Consider the following 17,445-nt stretch of genomic DNA (forward strand, 5'->3'; position numbering starts at 1 on the left):
TAGTAAATGGCTGTGTCGAAGAATAACTTTCATTTACAGAAGAGAACTATGCAGATGTTTACCCTCCCCACAAAACCACCAGTCTGGCACAAAAAGTGGAATAGAGGTGTTTGCTTTAATACAGTGCTGACTATAAACCAATATAGAATATCCTCATTGTCATTAAATAAGATCCCCTACAAATAAAATGGCCTCTGTTGAAAAGCATGTTCCTTAGTTTATTTCTAAACCTACACTTGAATTTCATGTCTTGTAAGAGGCCCTTTGAGATCAGACTGTAAATTCATGTACAGGTCTTTATTGATATTGAAAGAGAACTAGTTAATCTTTTTGTTGTGAGACAGTTTCTGGAGACAGTAAAGAAAGCAGTTGCTGGGCTCCTAATTTCATAAGGCTGACATTTCAAATTCTGCCAAATGCCTTGGTTAAAAAGTGTTTTATTGCATTAATTAAATAGCTTGTTGGAAATGCCACACTGTTGGATACCACTTCAGGTAACAACAAATAAATAATGAAGTGAAAGGGGGAAAGCAATGGAGGAAGGGAAATTTCATGAAAAGGAGGGCATAAGAAACACTGTTTGTATCCTGTTGGGAGACAAATTGGAGCTTTTATTTTTCCTAAAGGTCTGCCTATCAGCCATTTTCAAATGAGCTGAAGATTTTTCTCCTGTTCAATTAATGTGAAATTCAAAATAAAATAGCAGTAAATCAAATGGAAAAAGCTGAATTTTTACATTCTCAGTGGTAAAGAGAATGAATCAATGGCCTAAGTTGCAAGCTGCGACTTCCATCGTTCTGCATTAGTATTAGGGTTTTCTAGGTATCCTACTTACCAGTCAGACAGTGCTGAGTTAAAACATCTCCTCTTTCTTAGGAGCATTAAGAATGAGACATGGAATTGAAATATGCAAAAGTAGCATTTGTGCTTTCTCTTTCTGTGTAACTTGCTGAAAGAATTGATTCATTTTAATTTCTGCTTCAACCAGCTTCATTTGGTTGTGAGTCCTTAAACAGGGAACACAGGATTCAAACTACAATTTCCTCAAAAATCTGTGTTATGGAAGGATTTAAGTAGCTACCTCTTGATTACTATAGGGTAAAATTGATTTAGAAAGGATGCTTTTGCAGAGCGGAACTAATTTTACCTGGAGTGCAGATGCTACCACTGCTGTACTTTTGCAGAGGGAAAAAAAAATCCTCAGGCACTATGGGAAGGAAGCTTCAGCATCTCACCCTGAAGTGTGACCAAGAGAGATAAAGTGTGATGAAAGCACTAAATGCAGTCAAAGGTCAGCGGTCTTGAGCACAGTTGGAATAGGCAGTTTGCTCTCCCAGAACTACAGCTTACCTCATTTGATACATGCTCCAGCCAATTCATTTACTTCCTGTTTCTGCTTTGTAGATTTTGTAGTGTCACAATTTCAACGTTAGACCAGCTGCTAGTTCCTCATGCTTCAGTTTTTTCCTATAATTAAGGCTTATTTTCAGTTATTGCTGTGAAACCTTTGTGATGTAACAGACTAAGTACTACAGCAAAGAGCTGGATTTGGAATGGAGTTTGAGCCAGGATGGTTTCTACAGCAGAGCTCAGCACTAAGCATTGATGATAGCACTGCACATCTCGAAAGGACACTGTCCCAAGATAAACATGTTGGTTTCTGGTCAGCAGTGGGATAATATTGTCTTCTAGAAAGCAGCCCATTATACTGGCATAATGCAGTCTGATGGTAAATTCAGTCTTATTTACTATTATGCCACTTGTAAAGCTGAAAGAAGTTTCTGCCTTTTAGTGGTCACTTATAATGAAAATTACACCCCAGTAATGAATGTGTTATGAAAGCAGCTTATGCATATTAATATCAGACTCTGACCTGAAGTATGGAAACGCTAATCCATATCTTTAGTTCTGCCTTGTAAAATGATTCTGGGTGGAATCAGGCTCAAGTGAAGAACTGACTTGTGATCTATATGTGATGCACTAGGTCATTTTGTATGATAAGGCTGTGCACTTTTTTTTTTTAAATATTTATGTTCCAAGTTTCCTGTCTAAGCACATGAAAGGAGGGATGGCAAGTCTGCTTTCCTCACTTCAGCTAGGAGCATATTCAATGGGAATGCTTGAACTAACTACACCTTTCACTGCAGTGTTACTAAGTGGCAAAGTCCAGCATTTTAATTTCTGAAGCAGAAATTATTTGCATCCAGTTCGAAGAATATCTGATACTTGTTTTCCCAAATATGCCTTCCAGGGTTTCACCAGGCTGTTCATGTTCACAAGGAGTTTGCCAGTCCTAGAGTCCTCTTGGCCTGCTATAAGATAGTCAGTTCCTAGTTCAAAAAAAAGAAAAAGAAAAAAGAAAAAAAAAAAAAAAAAAAGAGAGAGAGAGAGAGAACCCTTATTTAGCAAATATAATAAGAAAGAACCAACTTTTTCAATTTCATCCAGCTTATGCATGCACCATCTTATGTGTATACATCCATATGCCTACTGTCCCTGCTGGCTCCTGGGCACTCAGATTCGCTGCTGGCAGGGCTGTGCTCAGGGCTTACAACTACAAATTTATTTTGTTCCAGTGAGGTTCTGCACACAGATCTGCTGGGATGTGGCAGCTGCTGCTTATGCATTAGCCCCCCTTCTGCCATTACCACCTTTCTTGAGAACTGTGAGCTGGAAAGCAAACATGCATCAAAGGACACTGCCCCAGAAAGGCTGATCACAGCTGATGTTCCTAAGCACTGTTTTCAGGGGAAGCAAAACCCCTGGTGAGTGTGTTCTCCTTACCAGGATTGAGAATGGGACATGTACAGCCCCTGTTGGTCCAGGATTCTGGGTAAATGCTTCTGTTGCTCCGAGCAATTTTCACTTTGCCTGATTTCAGGACCTTCTTCACTTTCACAACAACTTCTGCATGGGTCCCTTTGTCATGAGCAGATAGGATTCTTGCTTTTATTACTGCCAGAAAACATATCCAAATAGAGACCAACAATGAATTTCTAAATGAGTTTTGGTTAATGCTGCTAAAAGGTGGAATTTTAACACCTTGAAAGAAGACACAAAAAAAGCCCCAAAGTGCAGTTGTACAGAAAATGCAGTGCTTGTCCACTTCACTGATGGATCTTTCAAATAAATCTGGGAAAGGAAAACTGGATTTTTCTTTTTAAGTAGTTAACTCCTCCTTTCACCATGTTATTTAGCAACTATTTTTTTAATGGGCTGATGTCAAGCACTTGGGAATTTTAGGAAAGCACTTGTCTGTATACAAAAGGAAGGGTGAAAAACCCCCAACCCAAGCAGCTACCAGTCTGATTTCAAGCGCACTGATTCTACACTTTTTGTCATGATAGGCTCATGTAGCTCAGCCCCTCAAGCAGGCTTTGTTGTCTCCTGGCACAAGCACATCAAACCTCTGGATCCCAGGGCATCCTTTCTTGCTTCATGTGATGGCATGAACCAGGTGTTCATGAGCAACATTCTTGGTAAATGAGCATGGCTATTGGAACCTGCATAATGACTGCAAAAGCAATGGCATTTTAGATGTGACGTTTTTTATATTTTTTTCTTGATGCAGAGGCTAGTCATTTCACTGAGTATTAATTCTATTTCCCCTCTGCTGTAAAGAGAGAAATGAACTGGGTGGGAAGGAGACACCACAGAGCTTTGCATGAAAAATGCTTTTAAGTTCTGATCAGAAGTTGGACATGTCACTAGACAAAAAAGGCAGAAGAAATCCTACCTCTCAGGACTTAACCCATCCTGTAATTTTTCACAGCTATCGGCTAACAATATGCATAGTGGGAACACTGTGAAATGATCATGGCTCGGGGGCATGTTACCCACTTACCATAGGCATATTTCATTTGGCAGAAGTCACTGACGCTTCCGAGCACCTTTTCTTTGCACACGCACTTTTCTAGCAGGGAAACCCCAGAAAATAAAAGGTTGGAGAAGAGCCAGGACACGAGAGAGAAAAGAGGAGCAAACAATCATCAGTTACAAAGTTACATATCTATAGTTCTCATAATCTATATGGACCTTAAGAATAAGTTGGAGAGTGAGCTCAGTTATTTGCAAATGTGTTTCTTGTTATATGATAAAATAATTACTCTGAAATCTGATCAGCACTGTCAAGTAAAATGCAGCCCACATGAGGTCTATTGTACAGTTAATAAACTGATCCTAATCAAGAGATTTGTAAGAATCAGATCCAGCTGTAAATTATGTAAGTAATGAGACCTTTATTTGATCCCATAACCTAAGAAGTGCTGATCCTTCCTGGTGTTAAGGCAATACCCATCTCAGAAAAGTCAAGCTATGCAGTAAGTGGCACTGTTACCTCTGCCAAGCCACCAGTGATGGTAAGTGCTGATCTTTACAGGGCAGGCAAAACTGAGAACTGTTTAAACACTACAGACAAGCTGGAGATGAGTGGGGCAGACCCAGTCAGGGTGGAGGATTGAAAGAACTGGCAAGTAAATGTTCCCAGACTCTGGGCAGTACCTGGGTGCCTCAGTGCAGAAAATCCCTGCTCGTGGTCATTCCATCTCCACTCCTCTTCGCTGTCATTGGTTGGGGTTTGGACGAGGTCGGGGATTCGTCCCCCGATGGGGATGTTAAAGAAGGGCTCACTGTCATAGCTGGGGGACACACAAACCACAACACTGCCTTAGGGCACCACAGGGGCGGCAAACAAACTAACAGCTGGCTTTGCCTGTACCCAGACTGATGAGCTTGCTTTCTTCAGATTGGGAGTGCAAATGTGAGCAAGGCTTCATGCTAGATAGAGAGATGACAAGGTCTAGGCTTTCATTTAGGCCTCCCATTGCTGACTTAGTATTTTTCAGCTACCTATAAATTGGGCCTTTTTTCCTCATGTTTGGTTTTTTTTAGGGAATTATGTAACTTAGTGACCACTTGATTATGTCACTGGGGCCTGAGGACAGCTTGCAGGAGTGCAATTGCTCATCAAATCTCAGGATTTCTGTACTGATTAATACCTCCCTGGGGTACAGATGCCTGGCCCTCTAGAACCAAGAGGGAGACTATCATTCATTTTACCCTCAGCACAGATGAGAGGCAGTCTCTTCAGTCTCTTCCATCTATTTCCAAAGCAAAGGTATGTTTAAGGACCTTGCACATATTTCCGTGGGGTTGTGGAAATGCTTGTTATTACTGCAAAGATTCATCTTTCAAGATTGCCTTGGATAATGCAGTGGACTTAAAGGTGTAAATATAACCTAAGAACCCTTTTATGATTTACAGCCACCTTTTCAAATGATTATGCGCCCTGGTAAGTTTTTCTTATTGCTGCAGCATTTGCTGGTCTTTGTTTCATTTCAGAGAGCCCCATCAAAGTGAGGCCAGACAGGGCATCTTTACCCGCTGAGGCAGGTCCCGGTGCGCTGGTCGCAGTCTCTGGCGCAGTCACAGGGCTGACAGCCGTCCTCTCCAAAGCCCCAGTAGCCCACCAGGCACCTGTCACAGCTGGGACCCGCCACTCCTGGTTTGCAGTAGCAGAATCCTGTCCGGGGGTGGCACCTCCAGCTGCTGCTGAACGTGGTGTTGACTGAACCCGTGGGCTGGCAGGCACAGGCTATGGACACACAGCAAGGGGCAAGTCAAATTATGTGCCAGCAGATCGGCTGGTTAAGTGACGTTTTTGCAAGGCTGATAAACTTGTACCCTCCTCCTCATGCTCGGTAGTTTTAAGTCAGAACTAGTAAACATTGCATTTCAGCCTACATTTGCAATTTTTTGTTTCTTTCTAATTTGTTAGTCAAAGCAAAACAAGTACAACTGTGAGCGTTTGTGCATGAAAGTCAGTTCTTCTACACAAATCATGAAGACACAGGGGTTTGAAGTGATACCAGAAAGCCTTGTCTGTGTATTTATTTTTAAAGGGGCTTGAAGGCGATGAACTTTAAAAGTGTTTTGCAGAAAGCTTCACTAGCAAGGACAAGGTAAAGATTTATAGCTATTGCCTACATTGCTTTTCCTATAAACACAGAGATCACAAAACTACTGTTTCCTCTGGGGAAGATGCAGCTGGTAAAGGTGATTCAGATGACCTGAAACATATTTTCAATTTCTGTCTCCAAAGAGTGCACAAATTTCCTTCAGTTCCTTTCTAAAGTGCTAAACATCACACCATGCAGTACTGTATGTGTTTAAAGAAGCTGATGATTTTTCTTTTACAAATGCATGAGCAGATTTTTTCTAGGAAGGCAAGCAGAATGAGAGAAGACCTCTAAACTTACTAGATGTATTTTACATGTAGCCGAAGATGAGCAAATAGGAGGAAAAACCCCAGTTTGACACCAGACTAGCAACTCAAGGCAATTTGGCAGGAAAACAGATAGTTACAGCTCCTATGGGCATCTCTTCCTGCACAGGCAATACATTGTCATAATCCCACACCACTGGTACATTCCTGATGTGACAGCATCAGGGAGGGATACACAGAGAGGTGCAAGCCAGCACAGTTGACTCCTCTCCATCAGGGCAGAACCTGGCTGGGATGGTCAAGCCTCCTGCCAACAGCTTTGCAGAAGTAAAATACAAGCAGTAAACAAACCCATCATCATTCAGACAAGTTTGATCAAAATGAGAACTGAGCTGAACTCCAGGCCTTCATATTTCATCTCTCTTTTGTGTTAAGAAAGCAGCATGCCCTGACTTCTGCTTGTAGCAGACTGAAAAGGTAATGCATCACTACTTCATCCATCTGGAAGAGGGCAGAAATAAAAATCTTGTGGCTAAGGCCTGCTATTACAGAGATTTTCGGTTAAATGTTGGACACCCAAGGTGTTTAGATAGCTCGGATCAGAGGCCAGCCTTTTTGGATGCTTATTTGAACCAAACATGATCTCCAAAGCTTTTTGAAGTTTGCCCATCATTGTTTCAGATCAAACTACTTTTCTTCATGAGCTCACAGATAAGACACCAAATGAACACTGATCCCACACATCACTTTCCAAGGGGAAAGGGACAAATATATTACTAAAGAGAGTTTAAAATGTAGCAGGGACAGATTCACTTTCATCTCATTTCAACCTCATGTTTGAAATGAAAAGAAAATACCGTTTGAAAATAGTACAAGAAGAAGGGCGAGCAATTTGTTTAAAGGGCATTTCTCTTATGATCTGCTTGCCATACAGTTATTTTTTTCCCCATGCCCTGTGTTCTTTACACCAATAATTTTAATAATGTTATTTTACTGCTGTGGGTGGATCAGGGCCCATTGGACTCAGGGGACACTAGCACAACAGCCTAGGGACAGAAAAGCCACGTGCTGTCATGGGCAATGTGCTCAGCACAATGGGCGGGCTGGTGGAGGGCAGCAGCCTCGACTTTGGGAGCAAACCCAGGGCTTGTGCTGTCACTTCTGGAGAGCAGGTGTGACACTGAAGTGCTCATTAGCCCTGACAGGTTCAAAGGCAAGGTCTGATTTTTTGCTGCTAAACTCGATTTCACCCCCCACCCCATTCTTGCCGGTCTGACTACATCACCCTAAAAAAGAGACTCTTAGTTTGTCAGTCACTGGAAACAATGGATTTCATAGATAAGGAGGGGAAACACCCTTCCTTTATTGCAGACAGGTTTGAGACACAAGCAGCAAGAATTTGCCAACATCAGGTTTGTTTTCACTGTAATATTACTATATGTAGGATCGACCTGTGGAATTTTCACTTAAAATGCCTTAGATTTCTGCAGCCTCTGGGTCTGTCTTTATCCCTCTTAGTTCTAGTTTTTGGGTTTCATCAGTTAGAGCCACTTAACAGATGGGTAACTCACATCATTAGACTACCTATCCCCAGCTGAGACTGGAACCTGATTCAAGAAGATGAGAACTTCTCCTACCCTATTCCTAAGGGAAGATATTACAGCACAGTGACTGACAGCACTGGTGAAAGCTGATGAGGAAGCAGAAAAAACTGTGCCTTTTTTTTTCTTTTCTTTTTTTTTTATTCTTTCTTTTTGTTTTAAGGCTACAATTCAGTAAAAATAATGTTCCCAGATAAACTGTGGGACATATTCTCCAGTTAGAAACTGGGACAGCTTCTGCTGGATCAGAAAACAAGCTGAATCAATACATGTACAACACTTTCAGATGAGTTATACAAGTGGCTTGCAAACTCTTTACTCAGTCTGTGTTTATTTAGCATTTCAGCTTGGGTGGGTACATTGTCTGGCTTCCCGAGTATTACATCCAAAATCCCAGTTGTACATCTAAGGTAACTCCTAAAATAAGAGCCCACATGTCACATGCTGAAGGGGCAGCTGTGGATGACTGGGTTTTTATCTGTTTAACAATACCATGGGATTGCAAATAAACCTCACAATTAAAGAAACATAAAAGCAAGTTTCCAAAACCTCGTCCTTTAACATTTTCCAGTATTTGACAACCCTTTCCCACTGATTTTTGCTTCTTTTCTCTTGGCAAGCCCTCATTTTCTCTCCATCCACCTCCCTGTCTAACAAAACAGCAGCTGATGTGACAATGGCCTTGTTTGTCAAAGGCATCATCAATTATGTTAGGGACGGTGTGCAGACAGTCCTGGCTCAGAGCTGGGCAGTTTATTTTGGTTCTCCCCTTGACAGTAGTGTAGTGAAAAACATCATTTTACTTTAGAGTTGCCTATTGGACACAGAGTACCATGAAGGAACTTCTTGCCTTTTACTCTCACTCCCATACTAGGTTTTTGTCAGACACTACTGTAAAAGGGAGGAGACAAGAAATAATGAAAAATGAATAATTCATGCTGCAATCCCCAATCAAGTCCATAATAAATCTGTCTGCCCTCAGCACAGCTGTCTTCCCCATGTAATTAGACACAGATGTAAATATAATATTAGTTGTAGCAATATGGTCCCAGTTTACAGTAAAATATCAGGTGCTCCAAGTAAGTCAATGGCCTTTGAGGTACCTTGTCTTAAACTTTTGTCTAATAGTACTGCATAAGAGATAGCTGTGAGCAGACTGGCTAGTTGATTAAAAAATCCCAACAGGCAAAATGAAAAATCAAACACTCTTTTTTGAGTCTGAAATATGTGTCTGTATTGGGAGTATATGATCAAACCAATATGATTTTTAAAGCATATCAGGTGTGGGGATTGACTCTGCCAAATGATGTTTCTTAAGGGAAGGAAATAAGATAGAAATAAGATAGACAGCTCTGTGTGTGGTCAGGGCTGATTAAGACAGACTTTGAACCAAGATGTGATGGGGCCTTTGTGATATTAGAATTAAAAGTTCAGTCCTCTGCTCAGAAGTAAAAGGATGAGAAGCAGAGCCTTTCAGACCATGTGTGTGTGCATGTGCATCTGGGCACATTTTAATTTTCTAGCCTCACTCTTTGAGTAAAAAAGCTTGTTTTCCTGGAGACCCTTTTTAATGGGTCTACATGCCTGCATTACTTTTAATCTAAGCAAAGGGTGAGTACAAAAGATGGTGCCATTTCAGAAGGATCCCTTAAGCCTTGGAATAAGCCACAGGAAAGAGCCAAGGATACAGCAGCTTTTCTAACCATTGGTTAGGAAACAATTAGTCTTTTGAGTCAAAGCTCCCATGCTAGTCTATATACAAACTATTTAATCCTGTGTTGTCACCCCCAATAACAGGCAGGTGTGTGCCTTGCTCTGGGACTCTTTTCATGCCTTTTTTTCTGTTTAATATAGATCTAAGCAGTGTCAAAACAAGGCTCTGCCCATGACCCAGCTCTCATTCATCCCAGCTGGTAGGAACAGGAGAAGCAAAGGGATCAGAGGCAGGCTACCTCTGCAGACAAAAAGGAATAGCAGATTCACATTTCCATATCAAATTTCAGCAGATTTTTTTTTTTTTTTCCTGAGGGAATGTCTTTCCAGTCTCACACTGGAGGGTCAGCTAAGGGTGGTTTAGATAGTACCAGGAGATCCAATTGTTATGCAACTTTTTTTTTTCCCCAAACAGATTAGGAGAGAATGCTATTCATTATTATGACTAATGCTGAAAGACTGTTTTCTGGGCCTGGGCAGTGTCCTGTTAACTTTCTGGGAGCCTGAGGGGGATGTCACAGCTGAACCTAGACTTTGCTCTGGATGGCAGAGCACTCTTCAAGCGTGCTTTCTCAAAGGGATTAGCCCAGCATTTCATTCAGCTTTTTCATCAGACTTCCTTTCCCAGCTCAGTATCTACTGTATACAAGGGTAAAGTTTTCATCTCCCATTGAAGGTTTTTTTTTCCTCTGAGCTCAAAATGGGAAGATGGGCACTAGGTCGCTCCCACCAAAACCTTTCAGTCTGCTGTTTGCAGTTTATTACTGCTTTTCAACACTTGCTCATTGGGTGGGTTTCTTCATTTAGTGTTGTTAGTCTGGCACTGTTTGCACGAATTTCTCAAAGTGAGATGATGCCTTGGAATTGCTTAAAAACATGCTAATCCAGAAGTGGCAGCTCTTTGATTTATAATCAGCAGGATGAGGTATGACAAAAATGTATCTGGTGGTCTCATTGTCTAATATATTAGCAATGCTCAAAATAGAAACTTTTTTTACTGAGTAACAGGAGTTGGTTTTAGGGTCACACAACCTGAACACAGGTGGACCACACCAGATGAGGTTTACTGGCAATGCAAGTTTTCAACCTAAGGGATAGAGAAGAGGGCCCTATCCTGCAGGAGGCTTTTCAGTTTAATGTTGGCTGATGATGGTCCTGGAATAAGCTTCCCTCTATCAAACTCAGTCTGTTCTAACCGAAGCCTGTCTCCACTGGTGTTTCTGGTTTTGCTGTCTCTAATAATAACCAAAGTAGTGAAGGGTTCCCTGGAAATTGTCTGCAGAGGTGTACTGAAGTACACACACACTGCCTGCAATCCACATGGGGAAGTGTTTGGGGATCAAGTCTTCCATCATACAGAGTACTACCCATTATTGTAATTTGCCAAATCTTATTGTGGGAATTCTTTTCTTTGCCTTAAATAAAAGGAAAAAGGCGCAGATTAACTACCTCCTTCCCAGATTGCTCTGACCTCTGTAGTTATATACAGAGAACCTCCTTTTCCCACAGAGGTACAAGCATTGTGCACACGGTTGCTGCAAAAGCCAAGTGGGCTGCAATGCCCTTTCCTTATATCTTGATATGGCAAGCATTCATGAATGCCTTTACACCCCTGGGAAAAGGTCCCATTGACTTGAATCATTCACAGATAGGGTCGTGCTTACCTTTGCTGCTGAATCAAACCCATTAAATTAATCTCAGCTAAGAGAAACTCTAGTGGGGGCTGGTTATCCAGAGTACCTCTTAAGGAAATAGATATGCTTTAGAGGGCAATTCAGTCCATCTGTTTCAGGCATCTACCTTAGACTGCAATAAATAATTCCCCAGAGGTCCCTCTGTTTCTCCACTGACAGAACAAGGAACCTAAAAAAGACATATAACTTTCAGTGACTAAAGCAGGATGGCAGCTCTCTAGACCTGAGCATGCAACTCAGAGTGGAGACAATTGCATTTGGGGGCCTTGTGCTGGCAGCAGCACCTTCGTAGGTGAAAAGAACATTGTTGTGCTTGACTGGCACAACAGGAATAAAGCTCTTTCAACAAGGTAAATTTCTGAGCAGTTTTTCTTTTGCTATGCAGAGTATTGGCAGGAGAGACCTGTAACCAGACCAGAGAAGAGAGGCAGACGTAGAGTCAAGGTCTGATTTCATCTACACCAACAGTTCTAGGATTTCCAGACAGATAGGCTGTATTTTCAAACAATGTTTTTTTCCTCTTTGCTGCTCTCCAGTGCTCCTTGGCTTTAGCAGTTATCTAGTATTACACATGATGCTGGTTACTGCACCATCTCCCTGCTGCTCAGTACAAGAGTTCATACACAGATTCCTCCAGGTGCTATGAGATTGAAAGCTAATCTTCTGGCATAGCGATTTGTTCTCATTACAATATTTCCCTGTTGCGAATCTGCTCAGGGTAGAAACAGAACTAGAAAGAGACCACTACAGAAGACTGCAGGATACAGGGTGAGCCAGGTAAACTCACGCCCTGCCCTGTCTGCTGATCTATTTTCTGTGATGAACACTGTGAAAATGAGAAGAAAAAGTTGTGTGGAAGCCATCTGCTGTCACCAAGTTCCAGTGGGAAGAAGGTGAAAGAGCAGAAGCATTGGATGTATTGGGCACAGAAAGTTTAGGCAATATTATAGGACTCACAGTCCTCAGGAGAGGAGTAACCAAAGTGTTTAAGAGGAATCATGTTGAAGAACATTAAAAGGGTCAGAAAGCTTCAAAAGCTCATTATGTCAGTGGGCAAGAAGTCAGATAAGAGGATGAAGTTCTCTGTGCTGGTAACTGATGTCTGAGCTATGGGGAAGGAAAACTATCCAAAGGGAAAAATGAAATTAGGCTGGAAATAGCAACCTCTTAAAGAGATGTGAGATAGAATCAGACATGTGAAGCCTGGCAGGATACTCAGGAAATGTTTACTTTATGTGAGGGAGATTTGGGCTCTTTGCCAGACTGGCTGGGTGCAAACTGTCTTGAACCAGAGGTTGTACATCCTCTGTGTGTACCCATTAGTGCCTCTGTGCCCGAGACACACCCTAACACATTCTGCTGAAGTGTTAATGATGCAATTTATTTGGGCAGAGCACCCCATAACAGCTGTAGAGTGAGGAGATAAGTCAGCCTGAGTTCTGATGTATTTGTTTCCGAGTGAATGCGCACAGTCCCGGGCCTCCTGTATCTTCTGAGTCCACTATATGTATTTATGTGCACAGATGTTGCACAGTCAAATAGAATTTAACAATAGCTTGCACACAGGCTCACACAGTCTTGAGAGGTACAGAAAAAAACCCCAGGTAAATAAAATGTGCCTCAAGAGAAAAGGAGCCATATTAATTTTAAACCAAACACAAGAAGAATGTACCTTTCCCCAGGAAGCAATGCATTTGGAGAACTGAATCAGTTCTCACAAAAAAAATATGCCATGACATGGGGACAAACAGACACAAAAAATCAGGATGATTACCTTTCATCAAAACCCCCTATTGTTTAGGAAAAGAATACAAAGAAAATATAGTACTACTCGTGAGTTACCTCTATAGGTTACTGATTCTATAGAAATTATTTTGTTCATTTAATGATTCTTTCACCATTCACTCTTCACCTCATGTAGCACGGTGACTTACGCTTGCAGACCTCTGGAGAAGACAAGGGCTTCCCTCTGTCTCGGTAGAAGCCGGGTTTGCACCTCTGGCACCGGTGTCCCTCTGTGTTGTGCCTGCAGTTGTCGCAGACGCCCCCGCTGCGCTTCCCCGACGCCAGCCAGACGCTCAGGTCGAAGTGGCAGCTCTCGGCGTGGTTGTGACAGCGACACTCTGGTGAGGACAAGACAATGTCCGTCAGGCTTGTAGAACTGACACAGTGATCGTGGGATCACGTTCCAAACCAATCTGGCAGTATTTTAGCCCTGCTAGGACCTGGGATGTGAGGGGTGTAGCTCCATGAAATCCGGATTTCTGGCCTGTAAATTGCACTCCCCGGTAGCCCCAGTGCAGAAAAACCACCCGCACACCGAAGTTCTCCATCAATGAGCAGCAATTTATCCCCAGTGTCTGTAATGGCACTATTACTGTAAATCATAGAAATCTTTGCCCGCTGGTATGGGGAGTGCTCACCCTGCGAGCCTGGGACAATAACTCCCTTCCACTTACTTCTGCATTCATTTGGTGCCCCTGTTTTTCCGTCTCCTGGCTTCCAGGGCTGGTCGTTGTAGAGCGGAGCACACTTCTCACAGTGGTGCCCTGCCGTGTTGTGTCTGCACACACACTGCCCGGGGACCTGGCAGGGGACAGGGACAGCAGTCAAATAGCTGCAAGAGCAGGTGGAGTCCCCAGCAGCCCCATGAGGATGTGCGACTTCTGCACAGTTCCCACACAGCTGCCTGGCTGTCTTAGGAAACCCACAGAGCCTGGAGTTAAAACGTGCAGCTCTCTCTTTTCACAGTTATTAACGATGTAGAATTTTTCCTATGTCTTACAAAATGCACATAGCAACAATTTACCTCTCAGTTGGCTGTTTAACTATGGTATTGATGAACAACCTCCAGACTTTAAATTGGGTGAGCTAACAGCTCTTATTTTGATTTACAAATTCAAGGCAAGAGCACAAAAAGAGTATCATATTCTCTGGCTAGCAGAGCAAAGTCACAGGAGAGCACAGTCTAACAGAGGATGCTGGGCTCTGTCTTATTTGACATTAACAATGATCTGGAAGAGAGTGTAAATACAGGGAAGTGAAATCACCACGAATTACTAAATTATAAAGTGTTAGGTGAATGAACAAATAGTCCTGGACATCCTAGCACAGTTAAAAATGTAGCAAAAATATTAAAAATGGAAAAATACCAACCCACAGAAAAGTAACCTAAACCCACACATTCTATGAGAAGGGCACTGATGTTTTAACTTAGGTACAATGGGCACCAGACTGCCAACTTACACATGAGTATATATAAATTAGATTAGTAGAAAAGGCCTTGTCAAATTTTGGGATATGGAACTAAGAACACTGTGACTCCAAAGGGACAGAAAATATTACTTGCAATGCTGTGTTCTGTTTGAACATCTTATTACCATGTAAATTAGGAATTAAAAGATTAAAAAAAAAAAAATAGAGCAAAAACTGGCCGAAGAAGGAGTCTGAAGTACATAAATCCATCTAAGCCAGAAAACAATACGTAATATTTGATGGGCAAATAAAGTGCAAAAGTCTTGATTAAGATTGGCTAAATAGTTCTCTCTGTGATATTTGCTTTGAAAATTACTTGAAGAAAGAACTAGGTAAATACAAATTTACTTACCTTCATTGGAGCACAATAATGATATTTTAGTCATGGAAATATTCAAATACATATCAGGTATTCACACCAGAAACTAGACCTTGCAAACTGAGCTAGTCCAGCCTTCAAAGAGAAAGTTGCCATTGAAACTACTTCTGCTCTAAAGTAGTTCTACACACCAGGAGTAAAGCAGCCACTTTCCCAATAAACTGCAAATTGGTGCACGAGATTCTCTACCCACATCTAAGAATAGAAGGTTTTTTATGTTGTTGCTTGGTTCTATTTGTTTGGTTTGTTTGGTTTTTTCAATAAATAAATAGTATTCCAATATCTGTTTGCAATGCCTCTGGGAAAGGATTTCACAGATACTTTTTTTTGGAGGAAATATCAATCAAGCCATAGGGTGTGAGAGAAAGGGAAGGGTGGTACCATAAATCATATTCTACATTTATCACAAGAGCAGCTGCTATTATGCCAGGAGACTCTCGTACTAGGGCAGGAAATGCAGGGAAATCAGGGATTAAACCCCTGTCTCTCCGTGGGCTGTTGAGGATCCTGAGCTCAGCACAGCTCTGCCCCACTGCACATAACAAAAAAAAACCCCAAAACCAAAACCAGAACAACAAAACAACAAAAAACCAACCAAGCAAAAAAACAACCAATCAAACAAACAAACCCAAACAAACAAACAGAACCCCCCCCCACACACACACACACACAAACCCCCAAAATAAACCCCCAAAACCAACCAAACAACCAAAAAGAAACCAAACAGGCTGAAATTTCATTTTGACTGGGGTGTGAATTGACATTAATCCTTTAATCTCACCATTAACATGAGTCACGTCTTTCCCTGGTCTTTTCTTTCAGGCTCTCCCTGCAGTCCCCCTTCCCCATCTGACAGAGCAGGTAGCAGGGATCAGGAGAGAGCATCCCAAAGAGCAGCAGTGTGGCTTTGCTCCCCTGCCCCCAAACTCCTGTGCCTGCAGCAATTCTCTCTCCCTGGTTTCCAGTCCTCCCGGGCAGAATGTGATGCAGCAGGCACTGGGAGCGGCCGCAGCTGATGCCAGCTGGCAGGTGGCTGCCTCCTCACGGCACACTGAGCACAGCTCGGCTGTGTGTCTGTCCGAGCCCGCACCAGCACCCCGGGGAGCGCCTCGCACACGAAACTCGTGCACCTTCAAGGCATAAACAGGGTGACAAATGACAGAGACGAAGGCAAACATACTGATACGACAGCGTTGTGCTGTTCCCTATTTGGGTTTGGCTTTTCAAGCTTTAAGTTCTCCCCTGTGTTCTCTAAGTTCTCTCCTGCTGCTCTTCAGAAGCCAGAGAACAGAGAAAAGGTAAAATGAACCTGACCCAGGACTATAGATTTGCTTATCTCCAAACTTCAGACTCCACCTGAACTTTATAGCTCATTCTAAAATGGATCAGAACAAAATTCTAGATATCTTCACTTTCTTAGGAAATATTTCTTGAAATGTATTTCTATGTAAAATGTATAAATTACCCCATTTTACTTTTTAGAAATACATGCAAAACTGTCTATTCACTATATATAAAAAAATTACATGAAAAGCGCTGAGACTGCAGTTGGGAAATGGTAGAATTAAACCATGCAGTCTTGTTTTAGCCTTGAATGACATGATCAAATATTCAGTATTCCACAGGACCCTGTGCTTACAGTGCCCAGCACAGATGGTGTGAACACTCATGAACAATTATTCAGAAAAAATAAACAGTAAAATTCAGTGAGAGAGCAAAGGAAAGCTCAAGTTATTCTTTGGAAAGTAGATGTGTTAGTCTGCTCATTGCCCACTGATTTATTGTGAACTGTAGTTTGTGCCATGTTGTGAGCAGGACAGAAGCAGAGAAGCAGCTTCCTACCTGTGGTCCCTGCTATGGAACAGCAACCAAATACATGTGGAAGGATGACTGGCACTCCTGCTGGCTGTCTGCTTGGCTTTTCAGCCCTTTTGTCTAAGCCACTGAGCAGGCACAGGGAAACAGGGAAGCTGGCATGGAACTTCTTTTAGAGAGTGTTAGATTTGGATACTAACATTTTTGGTATAGGTTTAAGAAAAAGGCAAAGAGAATTGATTGGTATTGATGCAAAGGTAAAGCAGAAAAAGAGAAAGTAGTCTGGCATGAGTTGTCTGTGCATGGGTATCAAGGAATATTTTTTCCATGGAGAGTAATCTCAGACAGCATTCATGGATGAAACAGCTACAGAAGAGAGTGCAACGTGAGGTGACAATGAATTACAGGAAGGATTTGCATAGGAGAGGAGAACAGAGATGAACAGTTCACATTGAACACACACACAAAAAAAAAAAGATTAATGGATATAAGTGGCCATCACAGAAAGAGTGGCTAATGTAGGAAAAGCTAAGCTGTGGAAGAGATGTGTTACATTTAAGTGTGGAAACAAATAAGGTGAAATAAGGCTAGGTGAAGGGGCTGTGAGTAATGAGACCATTTGTTCTGTTAGAGAGGAAGAGATAGGAGAGGCAGCCAGAGACTAAAGTCCAGGAAGAAACAAGAATGAAATACAGGAAACTATGAGATAAAATAGGAAATGGGATATCTGCTTAAAGACAGGAGAATGTGAGAGTCACATTCAAC

General features: G+C 42.0%; 1 protein-coding gene across 1 annotated transcript in view; it reads right to left on the bottom strand.

The window, feature by feature from the left end:
* Nucleotides 1-609: 609 nt before the first annotated feature.
* Nucleotides 610-17,445, bottom strand: part of LOC136365923 (netrin-4-like) — a 45,219-nt gene continuing 28,383 nt past the window's right edge. Inside the window, exons 4-10 of the mRNA XM_066326647.1 lie at nt 13,691-13,817; nt 13,166-13,354; nt 5,380-5,593; nt 4,501-4,637; nt 3,845-3,913; nt 2,785-2,955; nt 610-2,330 (exon numbers count right to left, since the gene is read on the bottom strand). Of these exons, the coding sequence (XP_066182744.1) occupies nt 2,194-2,330; nt 2,785-2,955; nt 3,845-3,913; nt 4,501-4,637; nt 5,380-5,593; nt 13,166-13,354; nt 13,691-13,817 (1,044 nt within the window). The 3' untranslated portion in view covers nt 610-2,193. The remainder of the gene's footprint in view (nt 2,331-2,784; nt 2,956-3,844; nt 3,914-4,500; nt 4,638-5,379; nt 5,594-13,165; nt 13,355-13,690; nt 13,818-17,445) is intronic.

The sequence above is a fragment of the Sylvia atricapilla genome, chromosome 11 (genome assembly GCF_009819655.1).
Source record: "Sylvia atricapilla isolate bSylAtr1 chromosome 11, bSylAtr1.pri, whole genome shotgun sequence".
NCBI classification, from domain to species: domain Eukaryota; kingdom Metazoa; phylum Chordata; class Aves; order Passeriformes; family Sylviidae; genus Sylvia; species Sylvia atricapilla.